The sequence below is a fragment of the Camelus dromedarius genome, chromosome 6 (assembly GCF_036321535.1).
Source record: "Camelus dromedarius isolate mCamDro1 chromosome 6, mCamDro1.pat, whole genome shotgun sequence".
Taxonomy (NCBI): Eukaryota; Metazoa; Chordata; class Mammalia; order Artiodactyla; family Camelidae; genus Camelus; species Camelus dromedarius.
This window is the reverse complement of record NC_087441.1, coordinates 38591822-38618135: the sequence shown is the minus strand read 5'-3', so window position 1 is coordinate 38618135 and position 26314 is coordinate 38591822. Positions and strand designations below refer to the sequence as shown.

At 40.9% G+C, this 26314-nt stretch overlaps 1 protein-coding gene across 2 annotated transcripts in view; it reads left to right on the top strand.

The window, feature by feature from the left end:
• Nucleotides 1–24866, top strand: part of DCBLD1 (discoidin, CUB and LCCL domain containing 1) — a 53313-nt gene extending 28447 nt beyond the window's left edge. Inside the window, exons 3-15 of one of the 2 annotated variants that reach the window (XM_010979187.3) lie at nucleotides 2581–2715; nucleotides 4074–4125; nucleotides 7744–7816; nucleotides 10507–10640; nucleotides 14834–14874; nucleotides 15842–16057; nucleotides 16451–16575; nucleotides 16983–17142; nucleotides 17231–17338; nucleotides 19281–19365; nucleotides 19597–19646; nucleotides 20663–20782; nucleotides 22797–24866. In XM_010979187.3, the coding sequence (XP_010977489.2) occupies nucleotides 2581–2715; nucleotides 4074–4125; nucleotides 7744–7816; nucleotides 10507–10640; nucleotides 14834–14874; nucleotides 15842–16057; nucleotides 16451–16575; nucleotides 16983–17142; nucleotides 17231–17338; nucleotides 19281–19365; nucleotides 19597–19646; nucleotides 20663–20782; nucleotides 22797–23308 (1811 nt within the window). In that variant the 3' untranslated portion in view covers nucleotides 23309–24866. Of the gene's footprint in view, nucleotides 1–2580; nucleotides 2716–4073; nucleotides 4126–7743; nucleotides 7817–10506; nucleotides 10641–14833; nucleotides 14875–15841; nucleotides 16058–16450; nucleotides 16576–16982; nucleotides 17143–17230; nucleotides 17339–19280; nucleotides 19366–19596; nucleotides 19647–20662; nucleotides 20783–22706 lie in introns of both variants that reach the window. The other variant, XM_031456216.2, reaches the window with a different exon arrangement.
• The last annotated feature ends 1448 nt before the right edge of the window (nucleotides 24867–26314 follow it).

The following is a 26314-nucleotide window of genomic DNA, read 5'->3' as shown; positions in this document are numbered from 1 at the left end:
GCATATAATGATAATTTTATGTCTTTCCTTCCAATTTGGATCCCTTTTATTTCTTTTTCTTGTTTGATTGCTGTCTAGGACTTCAGTACTACGTTGAATAGAAGTGGTGAGGGTCGGCATCCTTGCCTTGTTTCAGATTTTAGCAGAAAGCCTTTCAGCTTTTCACCATTAAGTAGTATGTTGGCTGTGGGTTTGTCATATTTAGCTTTTATTATGTTGAGATGTGTTCCCTCTATACCCACTTTGCTAAGAGTTTTTATCATAAATGGATGTTGAATTTTATCCAGTGCTTTTTCTGCGTCTATTGAGATGATGTGATTTTTGTCCTTTCTTTTATTGATGTGATGTATCACATTGATTAATTTGCATATATTGAACCATTCTTGTGTCCCTGGGATGAATCCAAGTTGATCATACTGTATGATCTTTTTTATATGTTGTTGGATTTGGTTTGCTAATATTTTGTTGAGAAGTTTTGCATCCCTATTCATCAAAGATGAATGGCCTACAATTTGTTTTTGGTAGTATCTTTGTCTAGTTTTGGTATCAGGGTGATGGTGGCTTCGTAGAATGACCTTGGAGCGTTTCCTCAACTTCAGTCTTTTGGAAGAGTTTGAGAAGGCTTGGTATAAGTTCTTCATTGTATGTTTGATAGAATCCTCTAGTTAAGCTGTCCAGTCTTGGACTTTTGTTTGCAAAAAGTTTTTTTTGTTGTTGTTTGTTTTGTTTTTAAAGATTCTAATTCACTTTTAGTGATCAGTTTATTCAAATTATCTATTTCTTCTTGGTTCGATTTTGGTGGGCCTTATGTTTCTGGATGCTTGTCCATTTCTGCTCGGTAGTTTAATTTGTTGACGTATAATTGTTTGTTGTATTCTGTTATGATTTTTTGTATTTCTGCAGTGTCGGTTGTTATTTCTCCTCTTTTTTTTTTTTTTTTTCTTATTTTATTTCTTTGGGTCCTCTCTTTTTTCTTCTTGGTCAACCTGTCTAAAGGTTTATTGATTTTGTTTATCCTTTCAAAAAACCAGCTTTTGGTTTTATTGATTTTTTTCTATTTTTTAATCTCTATTTTAATCTATTTCTTCCCTGATCTTTATTATTTCTTTCCTTCTGCTGACTTTAGGTTTTGTTTTTTCTTTTTTTCCTAATTTTTTTAGGTGGTAGGTTGAATTGTTTGTTTGAGGTGTTTTTTGTTTGTTTGTTTTTGGAGGAAAGCTTGTATCACTATGACCTTCCCTCTCAGGACTGCTTTTGCTGCATCCTATAGATTTTGTGTTTTCATTGCCATTTGTTTTGAGGTATTTTTTAATTTCCTCTTTGATTTAATCATTGCCCCATTGGTTCTTTAGTAGCATGTTGTTTAGTCTCCATTTAATTGTTTTTTTTTCTCATTTTCCTTTTTTTGGTTGATTTCTAGTTTCATGCCACTGTGAAAAGCAGAAAAGATGCTTGATAATTTCTATCCTCTTAAATTTGTTGAAGCTTGTTTTGTGTTCGAGTATGTAGTCTATCCTAGAGAATGTTCCATGTGCACTCGAAAAGAATGTGTATTCTGGGGGGTTTTTCTGGAAGGGGATGTAAATGTCCTGAAAATATTAGTTAAGTCTGACTCTTACTTTGTGTCATTTAGGATATCTGTTGCCTTACTGATTTTCTGTCTTGAAGATCTGTCCATTGATGTCAATGGGGTTTTAAAGTCTCCTAATATTATTGTATCTCCCTTTATGTCTGTATTAGTATTTGTTTTATATATTTAGATTCTGTGAGTTTCTTTGAACAAATTTAAGAATCTCCTAGATTATCATTTTTGTGAAAGCATTTTATTTACTACCTGTCTTAGTCTCCCCAGGCTGCTGTAACAAAATATCATAGACCGGATAGCTTATGAACAACAGACATTTATTTTTCACAGTCTGGAGGCTGGGAAGTCCAAGATCATGGTGCTGGCAGATACGGTGTGGTGGCTGGTGAGAGCCCACTTCATGATTCATAGCCATCTCTCTGTGTCTTCACATGCTGGAAGAAGCAAGCAAGCTTTCTGGGGCCTCCCTTGCAAAAGCACTAATCCCATTCATGAGGGCTCTGCCCTTGTGAAACTAAGTACCTCCTTAAGGCCCCACTTCCTAATATCAGGACATTGGACATTAGGACTTTAGCATGAATTTGAGGGGGGACACCAACATTTAGACCATACTTTAAGCATATTTAGGAGGCCCCTAAAATACCACTTTTGTAATAACATTTTCTTTACTACTTAATGTGTTTGGTTTTTTGTTTGTTAGTTTTCTCTTTATGGAACTGAATCTATCTCTTAGGTTCTTTACAGTTAACTAGTTTCAACCTATGCTTATCTAGGGTCAGCCACTTCCCTCACCTTGGTTTGTCTGTATAAACAGGTTCACAATCAGTCACTAATTCTCAGTCTCAGTTTTAAGCAAAATTTCAATTGATTAAAGATTATAATCTTATGTATGTGTTGTCTGGTAAATTTGATCTTTAAGGGGAAAAAAAGCCATATACTAATTCTTTGTACTAGTCTAAATTTTAAAATGTGCTTCAAGTGTGCTTTGTTTGTAGGTCCGTATTGTGGGAGTATGACTGTTCCCAAAGAACTTTTGCTGAACACCAATGAAGTAACTGTTCGCTTTGAGAGTGGATCCCACATTTCTGGGCGGGGTTTTTTGCTAACCTATGCCAGCAGCGACCATCCAGGTATAGCAGAAGAACCAACACAAATCTATAAACCTTTATCTGTCTTAGAATTCCTTTTGTTAGTCACCATTTCTGGACAGAATGGTGACCTCAGATACAGAATTAAGATGTGAGGGAACAGGAATGCAGTGTCTTTGTAAGTAGTTATGTCTGAACTGCTGAATTGAGCACTTTCATAGCACATATTAGATTGATCAGCTGACTTATGTGGGAAAGAGTTGGTCTCATTTCCTAGAAACCTTGGATTGCATATCTTTGGGCCTAACCTTCTGACCTTTCTAAGGTCTGGCTATTCTTTGGTGCTCCCCTCCAAACCCTTTCTTAGCCTTGGGGACAAGCTTTTTAAGCAGTGACACCCCCCACCCTTCATACACTCCCGTGCACCAGCATGGGAGGCATGCAAGTGTGAGGATGATAAAGTCATGTCACAGGGGGCCCTAACCAGTGAGCTGACACATGAGCAGGAGGGAAGAGGAGCATGAACACTGATGAGAAAGGAAAGCATGACCTCACGCCTGGGCCTCGTAACCCAGAGTAATTACCGTGTAGCCCAGAGTCTGCCCAGGGTCACAGATGTGCCCACAGTTCCTGCTCTCCATCTCCTCTAGCAGAAATACTCTGGGAAAAGGGTACCCCATTCGTTTCCCACCCAGTCAATCAGATCTGACCAATCCTAGCAGGCCCCAGCATGGCCAGTGCTCACCATATGTTTCTCCCTAAGAACTGTTGAAAAGATCAAGGAAAGAAAGAACTTATGCAGCAAGTGTGGAAACTATGCTAAGTCAATCTAAAAGCATCAAAATCTACAGTGTCTTAGAGTCTCCATTGCTGGGTATTGGTTCGATTTTACAAATTACTCCAGAGAGCACACTCCTTGTAAGTGCTTGATCCTCACTGGTCAAAGCTGATAGGTTATCTGTAGTTTCCCTAAACCCTGGCTTTGTGGTCACACAGATGTCACTAGCTAAACTGTTAAAATGTTCCTGAACCATCTCTGTGAACCACATTGTGCTATTGAAATTGTTTTCCTTTTGCCAGGGGAGGTTATACACCTGACCTTTGGAGGTATGTGGTAACAGTAATTAACCAGTGTTGGGTTTTTTGTTGGAAATAGATTCTGTTACCATTCACTAGAGAAATGCTGAAAAAGCATCAGTGATGGTAGAAAAGAAAAATCAAGGGAACTGATGAAATCCTGGAGATGGTGTCTCAGTAATTTATTTTTAAACAGAAGAGTTCAGATAACTAGATAATAAATAAATGCTTTCACAGAACTGGGTGTTATTTTAAATCTTTAGGGCACGAGTGTTCTAACTTCCATACATTCTGCTAATTGCAATTATCTTTATTTATGACAGATTTAATAACGTGTTTGGAACGAGCTAATCATTATTTGGACACAGAATACAGGTAATTACAGGGGTTCTCGCTGTGCAGCTGTCATTTGTTGCTGAACATTTTGTTTTCCTTGACATTAAACCAGAGAAATTACCTAATTTGTATTTAATTTAATTTTTAAAATAATCATCTATGTAGAACATAGATGTAGAACTAATGAGAAGTATTTGAAATGGTTTCTTATACAGCAGAGGTCAGCAAGCTTTTTCTGGCAAAGGCCAGATAGTAAATATTTTGTTTTGCAGGCAATGCGGTCTCTTTGGCATCTGTTCAGACAGCTTCTGTTGCCTTTGTAGCACAAAAGCAGCCATAGACAATGTGTGTGTGCGTGAATGAGGGTGTCTGTGTTCCATTAAAACTTTATTTATAAAAAAAAGTGCAGGCTGGATTTGACACATGGGTCATAGTTTGCTGACCCCAGAGTTCTCTAGTACCACTGAGCCAAGATGGAGTCTAGAGTGCATTTTTTACCTGACCAGCATTTGGAAGTGACTTTTGTAATTCTGGAGGGGGTTCATTTTCTCTTTCCCACAAAAAAGAAACCTACTGAAAATAGGAGATGAAAATTTTCATCCCAACTTTACTTTCACTGGAAAGGAAAAATTACTTAATCTTGTTGATGTACATTTTCTTATCTCTAAAGTAGAAGGGTCTGGGTGGGGGTTTCTCAGCCTTGGCACGGTTGATATTTTGCATGGATGATTTCTGTTGTGAGGAGCTGTTCTGCGCGTTGTGGACATTTAGCAGCATCCCTGGCCTAGGTATTCGGTGTGCCATTTGTGATAAGTCTCTCTAGACATTTCCAAATGTCTCCTGATGGGCAGAAGTCACCTCTAGTTGAGAACCATTGGCCTAGAAGCCATTGTCAACAAAAACACGAACAACAATGCTAACTCTTCAGAGTGTTTTCTTGGCACCAGGTACAGCTGGCTGGATTTAGCATATAGATGGCTCATGTGCATGTTCCAATATGCTGACAAGGCGGGTTCTCTTACACCCCCAAAACAGAGGCACGAAGCAATTAAGTAACTGGCTTAGGGCTACACAATAAGTAACTTCCCCAAAAGTCAAGCTCAAGAGTCCATGGTCCTAACCATCTGACTTGTAATCAATGAGATTCTTTTATATGCAGAATCAACTTCATGGTTTACTAATATGAAGTCTAGCACATAAAAGACAAAAATGAAAAGGACAAATAATTAAATGTTGCCCTTAAAGTTGTCGTTCATCCAATACAGATGCTCACCAACATCTTCCCTCCAGCCATACGTGTACAATCCCTGTGGTGACAGGGCCTCTGGGCATCAGCAGTCATTTCCTGTCCTCTCAAAGAAAGGGATACATTCATCTCTACAGTGTGATGTTGCGGTGCCAGGTCACCTAAGCTGTAGGCCAGCTGTTCTGTAGTGTCCGTTATAGATAAGGTGTGATGGCTAGTATAGGTCAGTAATCCTTCACCCATGACTGTGAAATGTAGAAAGTTTTAAAAGTCAAAAGATTTTTGTAACTCATTTGGTGGCAGTACCTGATTAATGTGACCTTAAATTCATCTGACAGCAAAAATTGGACTCAATTAAACATGAGGCTGTTCTGACTTCATATATATTTCACTCAATATGACTATCCAGGCATTCGATACAGAGATATTAATGTTTTGATTAATATTTGCAGACCTCACTGAAGTCTTGCATCATATGGATCATTGGCACTGTTTGACTTTTCTAAAACTCCCCAAATCCGGAATTCTGAAATACACCTGGCTCTAAGGATTAGGATAAGAAGCTGTAAACCTGTAATAGGATTCTTGTCATTTTTCTTTCTTAATTCCTTGATGTTTTGCTGCAGTGCTGGATTCCCTTAGGTCAATGGGGGAGAATTATGAAACCTTTATTTGGGTAATTTTGATAATTAGATGTTGTTACACATCTAATATGCTGAGTTAGCAGGAGGAAACTGAGAGGAAATAACATAAAAGCAGCTGCTATTTTGGAATCTGTTTGGGCTGGTACATTCTTCTTAAACAAACCAAGTGAACATGATTGTAATGTGGCATACATAGAAGCAAGGGCATATGGCATCCCTCTTCAAAGCTGTCAATGTTCATATAATATTTTGAGTTTCCTTTTGCATGTTTTTTGTAGATGTATAGCTGTCCCTCACAGCCTACTGATACGTTGACCCTGATGGAAACAGATGAAGAAACTGAATTTAAAAGGAATAATATGGTCACATGGCTAGCTAGGTAGTAACAGAGCCGAGGTCACTGCACCTAAGCCCCTTCAACCAAACCATATGCCAAGACATCTTTCTGGAAAGTTTCTTGAAAAATGACTCTGAAGTAAATGGAATCCTAATTTTAAATATACCTCTTTTAGTCAAACTCATAAAAACAAAGTAGAAAAGTAGTTGCCAGAGGCTGGGGGTTAGGGGAGATAGGGAGAGGTTCATAAAAGGGTATAAACTTTCAGCTGTAACATGAATAAGGTCTGAAGATCTAATGTATAACATGGTGACTATCGCTGATAACACCATATTGTATAATTGAAATTTGCTAAGAGAGTAGAACTTAAATGTTCTCACCAAAAATATATATATATATATGTGTATGTGTGTGTGTGTATACATATATGCATATACACGTGTGTGTGTGGTGATGGCTCTGTTAGTTAATTAGACGGGAGGAATCCTTTCACGGTGTGTGCATATATCAAACCATCACAGTGTATCCTTTTTATTTGTCAGTTATACGCCAATAAAGCTAAAATATATATATACCCTTTTTCTTCTGATTGCAAAAGTAATTTATAACTAATGTAGACCATCACTATCCAAGACTAGCCACATGTGGCTCTCAGGCACTTAAACCTGGCTAATTCAAATTGAGATGTGCTGTCACTATAAAACAGACTGCAGATTTTGAAGATTTACTATTAAAAAAAAAAAGACTGGAAGTATCTTGATAATTTTTTTCTGTTCATTACTTGTGGAAATGATAAAATTTGAATCTATTGAGTTAAATAGATCATATTATCGATATTAATTTTCCCTGTTACTTTTCACGTTTTTAATATGGCTACTAAATATTTAAATTTGCATGTCTGGTTTCCATTATGTTCTAATAGGATAATGCCTGTAGAATGAATCCAAATTTACAGAGTTAAATAACACAGAAAGTGAAGGTTCCTCAAAATCCTGCACTCAGAGAGAATCCAGAGATAGTCTTCCTTGTTTCCTTCTTGGCATAGAAAACATAGGTTGTTGTTTTATATATTTTACACATTTCTTTTTATAAAAACAAGATTAAGTTATATAGTGTTTAGAAACTTTACCTTTTTTCTTGAAAACATTTCTTGGACATCTTAAAATCAATTAAGATGCATTAGGGAAGCTCATTGTTCAATAGAGATTGTTATGAATCCTTACATAAAGCAAATAGTTATTGTGTTAAACTAGCCTTCAGATTAACATTTTAGATTAATCTGTTTTTACAAATCAGGCTTCTGACTTATTATTTAAAAGAAGATATCTCTGCATGTTGTATGGAGGAGAGAAAATACTTTTGTGTATAATTTAATATGTTTTAACTTAAGCACAACTTAATAAAATATAAACTCTGTTTTCTTTTCCCAGCAAGTTCTGCCCAGCGGGTTGTAGAGACATAGCAGGAGATATTTCTGGGAATGTGGTGGATGGATATAGAGATGTAAGTAACTGAGGGCAATTTTATGGCAGGGAGGGAATTAAAAAGAGTTAGTGCTTGTGGCTCTGCCTAAATTCATTACAAAGTGAAGTCAAGTAAGATATAAAACTTGGTAGATAGATGCACGGTTCTCTCTGTCCTGAGAATAAATGAAATAATACATATAAAACCCAATGTTACTCATGCAGTGGTTCCTATTTTTAGCATTTCCAGTTAAGCATTCTATAAGTGAAAGGGTTAAACAAAACCCTTTATTATACCCAAAGGGTATAATTCCATCCAGTTTCTATAAGAGATTACCCTTTTTCTTATAATTTATTTCTTTATTTTAATACTCCAATTGATTCATACAGTACAGGCAAGGACATGAACATTTTATGCCACAGAACAGAGACACTGTATCTGGGGCCAGTGAAGCCATTTGCCCTGCTCTTGTATATTACTTCCCTCCCTCTTTGCACCCCAGTTTCTTATGCCTATTGAGACACTCTGGATATTCCCAGAGAAAAATTAGTTCACAAGAAATCATTTTCTGAAGTTTATGTTTTATATCCAGATACACAGTCCTTCATTTCTTACTGTTTACAGATTTCTATCCTGGAAATCTGATACCTGATTTTTTAAAATTTACATTGCTATTTAAAATAGTCAGGCTTATAATTTATGGAATCAGCTCAAGTTATTAGAAATATGGAAATCTGTCTAGTGATGGAACTTCTCTAAGAGTTACTGATACGTGTCTTTATGCATGGGGAAAACACAGCTTTTAGGGGATTGAGCGCTTATCTCCAGCAGGAGGGGAAAAACTTGGCTTTAATTTTGCTTTTAGCACATCCTGATTCTGGGAGCAGCAGATTTTGTGATTTTGCTCTTTGTTCCCTTTTTCACGCATTGTTTTGATTTACAGGATTGACACATGGTAGGTATTGATTTGACCTATAAACTATTTGAATCATAAAATGATTTACCATACCTCAGTTTGAAAATACACTTGGCACAGACTGAAGTCCTAAATGACTTCAGGAAATTAACTAAAAGAAATAAGAAGTTGAGGTATGGGTTTTCCCCCTGGCAATATGAAGTTTTAATTTATTATTTTGTAATGTGTAAGAAACTTATGAATTATGTACAATAAGAAAAATAGTATCATTTTCTTCCCTTTCTTTCATTGTTTATCTTGCCTCCTCTTGACAGAGTTGTCTTTTTCAGGGTAACAGGGTAACAGGTGAGTGGTGTCCCGCATGGTAGATCTGAGTACTTGATTGGCAAGTGCTAGCAAACAAGTTTCCTATTTGGTGCAATAACTGGCTTTACACCATTTGCTTTTAGATTGATTTTACCTGGAGGGAAAATTTGTATTTAGAAAGCTAACCTCTTCAAAGAGGTCTGAATAGTGTCTTCTTTGTATACATTGATATGGTGGGTATATTCGATACCTATTGCTACATATTACCAAAAACTTAGAAGCTTAAAACAATTTATGTTTTATCTCTCACTTTCTGTGGGTCAGGGGTTTGAGCTTGGCTTAGCTGAGTTCTCTGCTTCAGGAACACTCACAAGGGTGCATTCGAGGTGACACAAAGGTGTCAGTAGGGCTGCAGTTTCATCTGAGGCTTCCCTGGGGAAGGAACTGCTTCTAAGCTTATGTGATGGTGTTGGCAGCATTTGATTGTTCAAAGGGGTGGTGAAGGATGTGCCCCCTGCTGGTTTCCCTGGTAACCAATGAGCTAGCCTGACCTCAATTCTCCCATAACTGCTAACCTCCCCTGCCCCTGGGAGAAGACTGCCTCCATGTCCTCCCTGCCGTCTGCCACACATAGTGGAGTGTTGCTCTAGGACCTTGCTTTAGATGTGTAAAATTCCCCATCCATTAGACCCTAAAATATTCATGAGGTATTGTGAATTAAAGGCAGACAGTACATATTTGCCAGAGGCAAATACATTATATTGGTGAGTGATTGTCTCCAAGTGACGACAATGTGATTTTATGTTTTTCACATTTTCCAAAATTTCTATAATGAATGTATATTACTTCTCTAAAGAAAATGCTGTCATCATGGTAATTATGAAGACTATAGCAGCACTGAAGCAATTCATAGGATAGTGTCAACTGCTTAACAAATCACCTCAAAATTTAGTGGCTTGAACTGACAGCCGTGTTCCCTGCTGATGAGTTTGTGGGTCAGCAGTTTGGGCTGGTTGGTTCTTAAGCTCCCTTTGCCCAGAAATATTCCTGTAGCTCTACTCATGTGGCAGATCATCCGGGGCCCGAGTCTAAGGGGCCTCACCGACATGGGTGGCGGTTGGCAGGGCCACGTTACCTGCAGCAGAACAAAGCAAGCGACAGGGTCCTGTTCAGAGTCGGTGTGGGAGGTGACTACACAGGGCACGGCCACCATAGGCGTTATTCACTGGGAGCCATGAATACAGTAAATTACCTCCCTTCCTTCCTACCTAGTGGAAAGTTCCTAAGTTAGTCCACATAAATATGGTGACTCTGATGTTCTTCTCAAATAGTTACACAGTAATTTTCTTCCAAAGTTGTCTACTTTTTATTTAAATGAATTATAATTGAGCTATGTCATGGGTCCAGCAGGGATCCTGACCACAAGTTGTGACAAAGTGGAAAACTCCCACTGTAGTTCAGATGTGTTGATGAGTAATTTCTAAGCAATGATGTTACTGTGTTTCAGACCTCTTTATTGTGCAAAGCCGCCATCCATGCGGGAATAATTGCAGATGAAGTGGGTGGTCAGATCAGCGTGCTTCTGCAGAAAGGGATAAGTCGCTATGAAGGAATCCTGGCCAATGGTGTGCTCTCAAGGGAGTAAGTACTTTGCCTTTTGTTCTGAGTGGAAGGTAACCCTGCAGGCATAATTAATCAGCTCACAATTTTGAAAGAGCTGCAGGCCTGTGATACCAAGGGTTTGTCAACTGGGGAAAATATGTATGAGTGCTTAGAGCAGCATTTATGGTGTCAATGTGGAAGACAAATGTAGCAATAAAAAAGCTCACTGGTTATGCTGACAAGTAAGTTAAAATGGCTCACGTCTGAAGTAGAGGGCAAAAGAGTATTCTGCTCTCAGGTGTGTCAGTGGGAGGGAGTATAAAGGCTTATTCCTCTTCAGTGTTTCCAGTTTCTATAAATTACTGGTTATCGCCAATATTACCAAAGATACTAAAGGAGACAAGGGACTGAAACCCAGGCAGAACCACTGAACTCCCTGGAGGATCCCTAGACACAATCTCTTAAAGATGAGTAATAGTTGGGAAGTGAAAAAATATGGCTTTTGTTGACATTGTTAATTTCTCTCTTTGGTGTTATCCTCTGATCTTTTAGCTTCATAAGAAAAATGTCACTTACTTTAAACGTTTCGGCCTCAGCTTTTATTGCTTTCAGGTTTCCTCAGCTTCTAGAGTAGAAAACTAGAGCTGTTAGAATTAAATATAGACCAGTCTTGGGCTCCAGATGGCCACCCCTATAAACAGGCAGCTTGGAATGGTCCAGAGGGAAACTCCCCTGGGATGGGTGGACCTAGTGAGGGAACAGGGTTCCTCCAGCCACACTGGGGGGTTGGTTCCAGGATCCCCCGGATATGAAAATCCGTAGATGCTCAAGTCCCTTATATAAAATGGCATAATATTTACATATAACTAGGCACATCCTCCTGTGTACTTTAAATCAACTCTAGATTATTTATAACACCTAATACAATGTATGTGCTGTGTAAAGAGTTGTAAATACATGTAATTAGTTGCTAGCATGAGGCAAATTCAAATTTTGCTTTTTGGAGCCTTCTGGAATTTTTTTTCTGAATATTTTCACTTCATGATTGGTTGAATCTGGGGATATAGAACCTGTGGATATGGCCAACTGCACACACACACATATGTACTATATATATATATAAATAACATTTTATATTATATATGCACATATGAATTTTATATACATATGTATGTGTATTCATACACATATGTGTATTCATTTTTTCACTTATGTATTTGCCTCAGATTCTGGAACATTAAAATTTATAATTAAATTTTGGAAATTAAAATGTATATCCTGATTTATAGTAAACGTGATTACTTTATGCACAGTAAGCTTTACATGTCTGCTTGACTTTGACCTGCGAGGATCCGTTCCTCTATGTCTTCCGTGGTTTGCTCCACTGATGCTCTGGTGCTGTTTGAGGAAGGCAACGAGCTGTGGCCTGGACTTGCTGGCTGCTGCTGTCTCCAAATAGGAATGAAGAACTGGCCTTTGGCTTTAAATCTGTTTGTTGGAGTCGCTTGCCTATGTCTGTATATATTTGAATGCTTCTTTTGTCAAAAAATAGGACAGTAAAAAATTTTAACTTGTACTATTTGGATTTTATCTAATTTTGAAGAAAAATTCTTTAATCTATTGAATAGAAGTAGACATAGTGTTCTCAATTACTTCTGCTACATCAACTGGACTTAAAATGTAGCAAGTCACTTTATCTCATTTGATATTACACTTTGCTTCAAAAATAAGAGTCTGGAAATCTAAACTATTAAGGAATTAGGAAGAGTTTTGCTCCTCATCCCATATAGTTGTTTGAACAAACTGTCCGGTTTTTATTTGGGTGGGAGTAGCTAGGCAGCCCAGAATTACGGCTAGGCCCCTTCTCCCTTCTGGCTCCGTGGGTTGGGCTGTCGGCCTGCAGCGAGCTGTGCGCTCTGTCTCTTCCCCTCGCTTCCACTCCCGGATCTTCAGGGAGCAGCTGTTTTGACCTGTGCTGTTTTGCTGTGCGGGAAGCACTGTACATGCGGTCATTGAACTTCTGTTCCCACACATCATTGTTTGGCGTTCAGGAAGAAACACAGAAGGAAGCGCTGCCTCTGAGGAAGACAGGGTCCCTAAAGTAAATATCTCGGTTCTTCTGGGATTCATCCCGGGTCGGGTCACTTCCTGGATCTGAGGAGACCAGAATGGAATCAGGAAGAGCGACTGACCTCACACAGAGGATGATGGCTCAGACCATCTGCAGGGAAGGCTTTTCTGTGTGTTTATATCAGATTATTCCTGATCACTTCTACAGTCCCTTGGGAAGACTGACAATTCCTGGAATCTGGTTGAATTCATTCACTCTAATGTGTGAATGCCCTAGAACCCCATTCTCCCTAGGGCGTTTTCATTTTTTAAAGAGGAAGCTTTTTTGTCTACAGAGTTCTTCCTAGGTGGCTGTATTTAGTCAGTTTGACTGGGTGAAACGGAAAAGCATATTCCAGCTGATACTAGAGGAAAGCCAGGCAGAGGGATCTTGGAAGCAGAGCCGTCCCCGGCATCTTCTTCTCAGGGTTAACTCCAAAGCTAACCTTCTTTTCATAACTTCTCTTTTTCAACAGCAACAAAATAAACATTTTAATGTTTTGTGCCACTGACAGAACATTTATGTGATCCGGGTTGCAGCACTATTATTTGGGCTTCTCTGGGCCAAATGTCACTAATATTTAGTGCAGGAACAGTAGAGAAAATGGAAAAGTCAGTCAAAGAGTGGCTCTAAATAAATGGTAACAAAAATTTAAATCTGAATTGCAACAACATGCACCTTTCTTCAAAGGTTAGGAGAGCTGGGTCCTCGCCCCAGCTTGGCAGCTGACCGGGAACCGAGGAAAGTGCACCTGCGTTTCCTCCTGTGCGAAGTGACGGGTGCCTGCATTATATTTGGCACAGATTATAACAGAACCTTTATGTGGAAAACCAGGCTGATGAAGTCTCTGCCTGAGAGTGGACGAAGAATATGAAAGAGAAAATCCATTCCAGAGACTTTGACTACCTGCTACTTCTTAAAAACAAAAAACCAAAAAACCCACAAAACCTTTGTTGTGAAGGTTCTTATACTCTTGTCCAGACTATCTTGGGGCTCTCTGTGGATTTCACATTTCAGTACTCTCTGTCCATTATTACCACCCAGCACTCGGAGTTAATCATTTACAATAGGAAGCAGCATTCTCAGACTGTAAAATGATTGACAATGAGTGACAGCTACCTTTTTTTGTTCACCTCTGGTATCTAACATAGTAAGTATAACGCACATAAGATTAATTCTTGAGGATTCCAAGTTTTCTATTTGTGCTGTGTATCGTTGCACCATTGAGTTGGTGAGGAATTTACAAGAAGGTAAATGTGACCTTAGGCCTTAGGGATCTCTCCTCCACAGAAGGGGACAACAGCAGAACAAGGCTGATTTGATAAGCTTACCCAGGAGAGTGATACAAGCCGTGGAACCAGAGGGTCCAGAGGCCCGGGGTGCATGCCACGTGAGCAGGGCTGCCTTGCTGTGGTGAAGGCCCAGTTCAGGACCGGTCAGTGAGGCGCTGAGTTTTCTCTGGCTGCACCTTGTCATCCAGGAGCAGGCGCTGCTTCACGGCCTGGCGTGGCCGCTGCAGTAGGCAGGACTGTGACCAGAGAGAGACTGGGCTGAGGCTGTCCCTCGAGCCACACTGCAGGGGCAGAAGCCCTCAGGGAAGGAGTGGCCATGTCTGGAGAGGAGGCAGCTAGCAAATGGCAGGGTCATTCTTCTAACAGTGGCAGGGTCTCCGTGTCTGTCGACAGCCAGCAGGGCGCCGAGGGGTGACTGATGGAGTAAAGGGACTGTCCAGGACCGTCATCCTGTCTGCCTCCATCACCACATCTTAGTTAGCTGGGATTTAAGGGCGATCCAGAGACTGTGGATGTGCACAGTGCTTCCCTTCACAGCATGGCGTGGTGTGCGCTGATGGAAGCAGCACAGGAGTTTGATTCAGAAGCAGTGTCTCAAGAGTCCTGGCCACTTGTACCTGTATGAACTTAGGAAAGTCACTTACCTTTGATGGGCCCAAGTTTCTTGGTCTGTGAAATACCAGTAACTGAGAGAATAACTGTGGCCTTGCCGGGGGCTGCGAGGACCGCACGAGGTGTGGGGAGGCCCGGAGCCCCTGCTGTAGCGGTATGTCCGTCATTAAGATCCAGTTAAGCAACTCACCTCCTCGTCTTTGTGTTTATTATTTCAGTGGTTCCCTGTCAGACAAGCGATTTCTGTTTACCTCCAATGGTAAGGATCACGCTTTGCTTAAAAATTTGGTATTTTAAAATCTTCAGGGGTAGTTTAGTCTTCCATACCCCTCAGATGGTAATAGTTTAAAGGATTATTTCTTCTTTTTCCCTCAGGTCACATAGCACCAAGTGTGCTGTGGCTTAAAAATACATAAGGCAAGAGACCCAATTAGTATTAAACGGCAAATATTTTTCTTTAGAGTTTCTCTCAGACTTTTGCCAAAAATGAAAATTTGAAATGACATTTATTTTAAGATAAATTCCTTTACATTAGATTATAATAGGAAAAAAAAAGCTTTTAAATTGTACGATTTGATTTATATCTGGAATGACGTTATTGAAAATGAATATATAGAACGAAGGCTTTTTAGCCCCTCCATCATGGAATATATTCTGTGTAAATATTTTCCCTCACATATAAAATAGTTCAAGGAGAATAATATGGACTTGTCTTCTTGGCCGTTATTGCCACCTCCACCTGGTCTTGGACGTGGTGTAGTTAAGCTCTCAGGGGTGATGTTGGGTACAACTTACTGATCTTCAGAGCACCTGATGGACTGCTCTTCAAGGGTACAGAGAGTGGAGTCCCCTTTGATCAAGGGAGAGGAACCTCAGCATTTTAAACCTTTAAGACACTTTGTGCTTTGTTGAAATCAGGATGAATTTAGGGGGTTAGAAAGGAGAATCTACACAGGGACAGAGAGATGTCACGAATAGGGGATATAGGTCCAATGAAAAGAAAAGCAGCAACAATTTCGAGACACCACAGCACCAACGGGTGAAATGCAAGTCTGGATCATTCACAAACTAGTAATTAAACAGTAGATTCAGTATCAGAATAGAAGTAAATCACTTGAATAATTCTAGGTGAAGCAGGTTACTTGGGTTTTTTTTGCTTTTTTTTTTTGCTTTTTTGCTTTCATTTTGTGTCTACATTTGAAATATTTTCCTGCCCTTTTTTCTAGGTTGTAACAGATCCCTGAGTTTGGAACCTGACAGGCAAATCAGAGCTTCTTCTTCTTGGGAGTGGACCAATGAGGCTGGAGACCAGGTTCGTTGGTCTCCTGGCCAAGCCCGACTTCAGGACCAAGGCCCGTCGTGGGCTTCAGGGGACAGGAGCAAGAACCACAAACAGCGAGAGTGGCTGAGGATAGATTTGGGAGAGAAAAAGAAAATAACAGGTAGTGACACAGTGCAGTTTCACAAAACAAAATGACCTGCAGTTGAAATTATATTTTCGATTTGCCTAGGTGTCCCTACCTCAAAGTTCTCCATGTCTTGTTGAAAAGTAACAAATCTTCACATTGTCTCTGTGGGAGGAGCCTGTGTGCAGGTTGTAAATATGGATGTATGGATTAGAAAGCTGATATCTCGGTGCTGAACCCTTTTTATGGCATGTTGTCAGTGTGAAAACACTCATCTATGATCCCGTTTTTAAATGCAAATAAGAAAAGTAGGCCTGTAAAATGATTTGAAATTTCAAATGAGGGGGGGAAAAAAAGAAACCTGAAATTGCAATACATGCTATATTTAACATATTTTTAAAACTAACCCATAAATTTTTTTTTTACAAGGAATTAGGACCACAGGATCCACACAGTCAAATTTCAACTTTTACGTAAAGAGTTTTGTAATGAACTTCAGAAACAATGACTCCAAGTGGAAGACCTATAAAGGAATTGTGAATAATGAAGAAAAGGTAAGAGACACTCTGGAGGAAAGAACTGAGTAGGAGAGTGGACCTCCAAATGTCTTCATCAATGTGTTTCCAGAAAACTGATGCACAGCGCCCCCTCGGGTTACTTAGCCTTTGATTGCAAAGCCTCATGTTGTCAACAGCAAGCATGTCAATAAAAATACAGGAGACATAGAATCCTGGCTTTGATTTCCTATAACCAGGTTTATATTTTCTGAATTTTGAACATGTAAATGTATAATGTATTTGAGTAATAAATATTAAAAATACATTTATTTTTTCAGAGTATAAAATAATTTGCATATTAATTTTATAAAATTTGGAACGATTAGGTATATAAATAAGAAGATAAAAATCATAAGACCTAGAAATGAATGGAATCTCCAGGTAAGAGTTACTTGTTGCAACAGGTGTTTCAGGGCAACTTGAATTTCCGGGATCCTGTGCGGAACAATTTCATCCCTCCCATTGTGGCCAGATATGTGCGAGTTATCCCCCAGACATGGCACCAGAGGATAGCCTTGAAAGTGGAGCTCATTGGCTGCCAGATTACACCAAGTGAGACTCAGGGTGAGTCAGTGAGTTACTGGACTCTGGTCGTCTCCTTCCCCAAGGTGGTGTTACTAACGTGGTTTTTCCAATCTCTCTCCTCTCTCAGGGAATGACTCATTGGTGTGGCGCAAAACAAGTCCAAATATTGTTGGTTCAACTAAAAGAGAAGATGAGACAATCTCAAAACCCACCCCCTCTGAAGAAATGCCAGAAGGTAGAGCAGTTATCATTTTGTGGATTCTTAAGGAATATAACTGGTACTCTATCCAGTAATACAGTAGCTTTAACAAAATTCTTTTTCCTCTGTCATATAAATGTCTGGGGGCAGTTGGTCCACAGGTATCTGCACATGTATAAAGTGACCAATATTTTCACACAACTCACTGAAATATTTTAAGTAGAAAAAGATTGGAAGTAAATGTATGTGCCCTTCAAACTAAGGAAATCTTTTATGGAAAAATAACACTTCCACACCATGGAATATATAGCCATAAAAAAGAGTGTGTTAGTAATATAGGAAGTCCTCTGAGATATACTGACAACTTAAAATAATAAGCATGGTACAGAACAGTCTATATAGTGCTTTACCACATGTGTGAAAGCGGGGAATATCTGGGAAAACGTCAAGAAACATGATTTCACTTCCTGTGGAGAAGGAACAGAAGTAGAAGGGAGACATTACATTCCAGACCTTTCTATACTTAAAAATTTTTTTTAAATTGAAGTATAGTTCATTTACAATGTTGTACTAGTTTCAGGTGTATAGCAGAGTGATTCAGTTATATATACACACACACACATATTCTTTTTCAGATTCTCTTCCATTATAGGTTATTACAAGATACTGAATATAGTTCCCTGTGCTCTACAGTGGGTCCTTGTCATTTATCTGTTTTATATATAGTAGCATGTACCTGTTAATCCTAAACTCCTAAATTATTCCTCCCTGGCTTTTTCTACTTTTTGAATTTTGAACATGTAAATGTATAATCTATTCAAGTAATAAATATTAAAAATACATTTATTGTTTCAGAATATAAAATAATTTGCTTATTAATTTTATAAAATTTGGAAAGATTAGATGTATAAATAAGAAAATAAAAATCATAAATCAGCATCCACAGATAATCAGCATATTCCACTCTATGCAGTCAACCATAGGTATAACTTTTAGACAAAATGGTAGCACACCATGTATTTTGTTCTGTAGCAGACAATTTTCACTTGACACTGTATTATGAGCATTTTCCAATGCTTTGAAATAGTTGAAAAACATAATATCTTTATAGTATTTTTTCATATGGACATACCATCATTTAGTTAACCATTCCCGTATTATTGGATGTTTAAGTTGTTATATTTTTCCCAAATTTCTACTCTTATGAGTAACATCACCGTTATCTGCATAAATTTGGTTCCCTTCTAAGTTTCTTATCCTCCCTTTCATGAACTACAATTTCTACTTCTGATCACTCCTTTATTTTCTTCCCAGGGAACACAGAAAAGAGTGAAGAACAAACATTTATCCTTTAGTTTTCATAGTTTCTACAAGCTTGGGGCCTCTTCAGTGGCTGTTTTAGCGACCTTCCTCCTTAAAAAAGACAGTTGTAGGAAGACGCGCTCTGGTGTTTCACGCAGCAGAGTGGAAATGCTGCTGAGATCATCAGGCTGCGTTTCCTTTCAGCCCACAGTTCCCAAGCTCTGGTTCCCAGAGCCTCTGTTACTACACAGGTCCAAACTCGCCCACCGTCTGGGGGAACTGGTTGCTTAAGCCAAACTAAGAGCTCTCCTGTGCTTATTAAATCATCCACCTGCCTGAATAGCTCCTGGCTGGTGGCCCAGCTATACACACCTTCCCCCTCAATTTTGATTTTTGGAATCTAATATGGTCCAAGCAACAAACTTAGAGTGAATGTTAATCCCAAGTAACACTGGAAGGTGCCTTTGGGGGAAAAAAAAAGATAAATTTTATTTTCCTAAACTTTAGCCAGGGTTTTGAATCCTTTTTCCTTTCCAATTTCGGTAAATGCCAAGCATGTATTATTTTCCTTGTATGTTAAACTGTTGAAGCTCTTTCAAATCATGTCCAGTTTTAGATTGTAAGATTCGGTTGCTGTTCATTTCTGTTGTAACGTGGTGGTTTTTCCCCTTCTTAGGAATAAACATCACAACTCTTGTTATTCCACTGGTGCTCCTCGCCCTGCTGATGGCTGCAGTGGGAATCTTCGCGGTCCTTAGAAGGTATGTGACTTCACATTAAAAATTTTTTTCTTTAATTATGTAAACAATCAGAAAACCAAGTTTACTCTTCCGTTGTTCGTGTGTAGAAAAGCAACATTACTTCTTCTACAATAAAATGTTAACTTACATTTTAAAAACAAGTTGGCTAGAGGTAGAAAGTATCAAGTATTATTTTATGAACAGTAATTACCCTCTAGAAGCCTTTTCAGTGGGATTTTTTTGTCTTGATAGGAGGAAGAAGAAAGGAAATACTTATGGATCAGCAAAGATTCAGAAAACAGGTTGGTTGAAAACTCTACAGTTTTATTCTGTCTTTGAGGAAGAGACAGGATCTGCTGATGAAAAGGACCTAACCATGCTTTTAATCAGCAGATCCTCATTAAAACCCTTACATGGCTAAAGAAATAAGAGCTAATGGCTCAAAGTAGGGGATAGCGTATAGCTCAATTGGTAGAGTGCATGCTTAGCATGCACAGAGTCCTGGGTTCAATCCCCAGTACCTCCATCAAATAAACAAACAAATAAATAAACCTAATTATAATGGCTCTAAGTAGACTAATGGCTCTAAGCCTATAAGGAAGGAATATATTATATCATATCTCTTTAATTCAGATTTTCATAGCCAGTTTACTTTTATTTTTGTTCAACATCTTATCAATCTTATCATTTGAAAACTTTTTTTTTTTCGGACAACTGGCATTTAGGTCACCACACTGCCTGTCATCAAGGAGAAGTTAGAAAAGCCCCATCTGTGAACTGAACATTGTCCAGCACTCTCTGGCATCTGCAGGCCTCTACTGGACTCTTCTGTCTGAAAGAGTGGGGGAAGGACTAGCTGGGCAGGTTTCAGAGAATCCATAGGACACAGGATGGCCAAGCAACGAGTCATCTGTGGTCCAGAGAGAGGTCAGCAGGTCAGGATCCCTGAGAATCTCAAGGTCAACTTGCAACTCCACTTCCATAGGCTCTAAACAGCCAGCTGTGTTGACTCCTCAAAGTCACAGATGCCGGGTCAGTGCAGATTAGGGAAAACTGTGGCCAGGTGATCTAACCTAGGGGTAATCTGGGACCTGAGGGCTACACAAATACATTTTCAGGCCCAGCACAAAGTGTGGTGTTTGCTGCTGTTGTAATGACCTCAGCATGCTGTTTCCACCGCACACAGCTGAAGAGCTGTGGTTGTGCATTTATCTCGCTCGGGGGCCAAGGCAGCCTGCCCTCTGCCTTAACGAGGAACCCGTCGTGGAGTATGTGTGTTCCGAGGTATGTACAGGTTTGTTTCTTGTCTTTATTCCAGACTGTTGGAAGCAGATCAAATATCCTTTTGCTAGGCATCAGTCAGCTGAGTTTACCATCAGCTACAATAATGAAAAGGAGGTATCACAAAAGCTGGATCTCATCACAAGTGACATGGCAGGTAAGTACCAAGCCTCTGTGACAGGGCTGTTAGCTAGGAGGGGCTGCATACGGGGGAGGGGCTCTTACATACCTGCAGGGACCATAATGACTCTCATAGCAATGGTCCTGCAATGTCACTGAAACCTGAAAGCCCTTAATTAAACTTAAGATGAGTTAAGTACAGCTCCTGCCCTTGAGGAAGAGGAGGTAGGAGATGAAGGAATCAGAATGGCCTCAGTGTCCCAGACAAGCCATTGTCTAGAGCCAGGCTTCCCAACTATTTGTGAGGAAGGATCCATTTTTTGCTTTAAAAAAAAAAAAAGTTCTAATACATCAAGGACTAATATTTTTATAAATTACTAGTAGTAATGACATTTTTTAAAAGACATACTAAAATACATAGCTCTAATTTTTTAATTAGACTCAAAAGACATAAAACTACTCTCTCAAATTACTGTTTCTGAACACTTGCTCCCTGTCTGGGCACTTCTCTCTTTGCAGACCTGTCACAAACAGTTCTCAGACGCGTAGGCATCCACAGGCCACACGCTGAGTAGCGCGGCTCTAGCTTCTTGCTACTCACAGTGTGTTCTGAGGACTAGCAGCCGCGCCCAGGAGCTTGCTACAAGTGTGGGCTTTCAGGCCGTGCCCTAGGCCTACGGAACCAGCAGTTCCCAGGCGCTGTGTCAGAAAGCTTGACCTGCTTCAGGGGCAAAAGGGAGCAACCCTCCAACCAAAATCCAACTCCTTGTTCCTTTCCCAGGACGGTGCTCGCTCTGCCGTGGGGGTGAAGCGAGGAGAGGGAGGAGCCCTGGCCTGTCCTCTGCTTCCTACTCTTCTCCTTCAGCTGCTAGTGCAGCTTCTCCCAGCAGAGCCCTTCCTTTCACATCTGTCTGCTCTGCTGCTCATGCCCAGACTTCCCTCCCCATGCCCAAGAAGTCAGTCCTTGCCTGCTGGACCTCATCACCTGCAAGTGTTATCAGTTCCTCAGAGGATCCAAAACTACACCCAGTGTTCCCAACCCTCCCCACATGTGCTCCATGCACTTTTTCCAAGTGGCTTCTGACTGGGCGTCCCATTTTTCAGGGCTTAAGACCTGAAGCATCCTCTTTTCTCCCACCATATATACATCTTTGGTGACAAATTCCCCTGATACCTGTCCCCGAAGAGTGGCCCTTTCAAAGCTGCTGCCAGTCCCCTAATTTGTGACTTCTATGTTTCATTTCTCAGCTTTTTATTGTTTTTCCCCACCTTTTCCTCTTCAGTCTCCCTCGGTAGGTTTCTACAGAATTAAACCATACTTTCTAGCAAAGCACTCAGTGCCATCCATGATCTAGCATATGGATGACAGCTCACACTTGGGACATGTGTTCAAATTCTAGCCCCAATGGCTATGCGCTGTGTGATGTTGGAAAAATTACTTTATCTCTTTCTGCTTCAGTTTTCCATTTGTAAAGTAGAATAATAGTCCCAACCTCGTAGTGGTATTTTGTATGTGTGGAGAATTTAATTGATATCTTAATATCATAGAGTAATGGCTGGCACCAAGTAAGAACTCAGTAAACATGAGCTTTATCATTACCATCACCATTAGCACTAGCCCCCACCCTATAACTTTGGTCTTTGTATCCTATTAAGTTACTCCATGTTGCTCATCCTCTAGCCCACATCACGCTCTATGTTCATTGTCAGTGGGTTCAGTCACTTTTCCCTTTCCTCACAGTATTACCTCCACCTCCAAAATTAGGCATTTCAAGAGCCTGTTTAAGAGCTCTGTGAAGTATTTTCTCTTATACTCCTAGAGGTGGTTAAAGGTAACCTCCGCGCCTCTCAGTACCTTTGGGCCTCTGAGGCTTCCTAAAGCAGGTGTGAGGTTGTGTAAGCCCGCAAGTGCGGCATTCGCGCCTTTGACATCTTGGTCTTTCTCTTCCTGCCTGGTACAGGGCAGGCACTCGGCAGAGTTCCCGCTCTACAGACAGCCGGTTTGTGGCTGGGTCGGAGGGGTGCTCAAACGTCTGCCCTTTGGATTTCAGATTACCAGCAGCCTCTCATGATCGGCACCGGGACGGTCACCAGGAAGGGCTCCACCTTCCGGCCGATGGACACGGAGGCAGACGAGGCGGGGCGGGGCGCCGAGGCCGGCAGCCACTACGACTGCCCCCTCTGGGCGGGCCGCCACGAGTACGCCCTGCCCTTGACCCACGCCGAGCCGGAGTACGCCACGCCCATCGTGGAGCGGCACCTGGCGCGCGCGCACACCTTCTCGGAGCGGAGCGGGTACCGCGTGCCGGGGCCCAGGCCGGCGCACAAACATTCCCTCTCGTCCGGCGGCTTCGCCCCGGCCTCTGGCTACCAGCTGCCGCACGGCCCCGCGCCCGCGGACCCGGGCTACGACCAGCCCAAGGGCGGCGGCGCCTTGGCCGCAGAGCGCGCCGATCCCGACTACCAGAAGCCCCAGGCCGGCCCCGAGACCGACGCTGCCTACTCGGCCCCCAGGGACTGCCTCAGACCCCTCAACCAGACGGCCATGACCGCTCTGCTGTGACACAATGTGAAAGCAACCTGCTGTGGTACTGAGCGCCAGGCTGCGTGCCGCACTGGAAGGAGGGCGATGCGCGCGTGTGTGTGTGTGCGCGTGTGTGTACGTGTGTGTACGTGTACGCGATTTCATAGGATCCTGCGGTGGAGTCGTAGAGACCGCCTCTCACACTGTTTACAGAGTTGTGCAGCTGGTTTTGTTCTGAGCCTTAGGGCCAGCGTCTGTTTGTTTTTGCTGGGCTAGAAAAATGAAAATTTTCAGATGGCATTTTCATTTCTCTAACTGTGATACTGAGCTGCTTCGGTGTAAAATGTGCAATCTGTACAGAGTTGTATTTAACAAGAATTAAAGTAACTTAAGTTTGCTTTGCAGATTTTAGTTCTGCACAGAGGTTAAGTGCCAGAATGCAGCTGTTGGAAAAACGTATATAATAGTATGTTTGCTTTTTAAATATATTTTATCTGATACTGTGTTAGCAGCAGGTCTGTTTAAATTTAATCTTGCTATTATGGCTCATTTCCTTTCCTTTGATATGGAGACCTAAAAGCATTGTTAACATTCTTCTTCTGGAAGGAATGAAATTACTTGAAGCATGAAAAGCACACCAGGGTGGTTGTTAGCAATTATGATTGTAGATTAAAAAGAACAAACAGAACACAACCACCACAGTAGCTGCCTGTTCCTTAGACTCCACTTGAGGTGGGAGTGTGCAGTGGCCCACCAGGGCCTGCAAGGAGCAGGAGGTCTCTGTGGCCTGCGGTCACCTCCCTGCCCTCGGCCTAAGGGACCTGGCTCTCTGAGCAGCTGGCCTTCATCATACTTTGCTTCTTGCTCACCTCTGGCCTGGCAGATACTATACGGCTTTCATTTCACATGCAAATTTGCCTTTTCAAACTGTCTGTAAAGCCAGATGCTGAGACTTACAGCAACCACAACTGCTTTCTCAACAAACTGAATGAAGGTGGCACAGCAATTACGCCCTGAATTACTGTGTCAGATGCTCTTGTGCCGCAGAGTGAAAATACTGCTGAGGTCAGATGCCCACACTTTCTCATGACTTTCTTCAGAAATAGCACATTGTACTCTGAAACACAAAAAAGTTATTTGAAGTATGTTCTTACAAAAGTGACCGAGGCCAAATCTACATAGAGCTTTTCTACTAAGCTGGCTGGAAACAACATTTTTTAAGAAAAAATTTTCCCTTAAGTATGTATCTGTAATTCCAGATTAGCCCAGACCTTAGCTGTACCTCATGTTCAGTGCTTTTTATCTGAGTCTGCTTTGTGAGTTCACTGTAGGGGGGGACTTAACCTTTTGCCAAAGAGGAAAGTATATGTTTGTTTAATAGAAAATGTGGACCAAAAACTCCTTTCCCTAAAAAAATGTATTATAATCCTTTTTGTATGACTACGACTTTCTGTGAAACATATAGATGTTGAAATAGTCAGGGTGCTGGATGGTCACAGCAGACCATCTGTGGTTACTGTGGAGGATAAACCATTTACCTTGTGGAGTTTACATTGTTTTCTATGCATACTAATTGTAATAAACTCTGCCAAACCAATGTGCCCCTGACTCTCATTGGTGTCCTGCCTGCTGGAAGCTCAGCCTCCATAAAAGGGCAAGTGGTACAGTGGAAAGAGCATGGGCTTGGAGTCGGACAGGTGGTGGTTCCAGACCCAGATCTGCCACACAGTAGCTGCGGGGTCTCGGGCCAGTTATTGTGGAAATAAAGGAAGACCAAGTGGGAACAAGTGAAGGCTATTCAGACTTGTTAAGCAGGGAAGTCGGCCACCATCACTTGCATTTTGGCAGAGAGAGACTCAAAGGCAGCAGAGCAGTGGGAACACTTTGTGGTGGGGAAAAGGGAGGGCTTCAGGTATGCCCTGCAGGGAGGCTGGTGGCTGGGGAAGCAGTAGGATGGATTAACCAGAAGCGGGCCATCCTCTGTATTTGGTCTGAGGTGCACATGTGGCTCCTCTGGTTGGTCTTACGTTGGAAGTGGGGACAAAAATTAGGGAAGCTGTGGGTTGTTAATCAAATCCCAGCCATCTGAGGTGGACTGTTTCAGGCGTTCTAGTTTGGCTTCCTGGTTGTTACCAGAAATAGTGGTCTGACTTCCTACAAATCCGACTTAACATTAGGCTGGTTACTGTGGACAGTGAGTTAGTTTCCTATGCTTATTGCTATAGGTTGCCGGTCAGAGTTCTGTTTTTATTTACAGATCTATTTGTATATTCAGTTTGTCATTATATAACCCTGAGCCTCAGTTTCCTCTCATGTAAAAAGGATGTGAGTGTGTCTTCCTCCAGGACTTACAGATATCAATTAACTGGGAAACACTTGGGCTGCATATAATTTTTGCATTAAAATGTTCATCCATAAGAACAGACTTGGACAGTCCGTAAGAACAGACTTCTTTACAGGAGAGCTGTGTCCATCTATCACATTATTCTCTGTATTCATGATCTAATCATGACAGAAAGAGGCAAACAGGTCTTGGTGTCAGAACACCGCTTCTTCAGGATGGCCTCACTGTGTGGCCCAGAATGAGTGAGTGGAAAAGTCTGCTCCACCCAACTAAGCCAAGCCTAAACTAGAGAATAAGAGCAGAAAAATACTTTTTCATTGTTTTGCAACATTAGCATATATGAAAAGGTGAGAATGAGACAATTTTGTTTTTTTCCTATGTTATCAAATCCTAGTGGGAGGCAAAGATTGGATTCTGTCACTTCTTTCAACTGTGGCAGAAACACATCTGCTCTGACAAACAACTCCACTGACCACAGAGGCTGCTGAAACTGGGTTCTATCACTGTTATTTACACTTGCACTCATATTTATAATCAGCCTAGAAAACATCTAGAAAGGATGCTAGAGGTTTTTCTGTGTTGTTTACACTGCTTTAGATTCTTAGCAGAAATCAAAATCACATAGTATAGGCACAACTGTAGACACCACAGACAGCCTTGCATGAACCACCACCACACAGCCTTGCATAAATACACACATC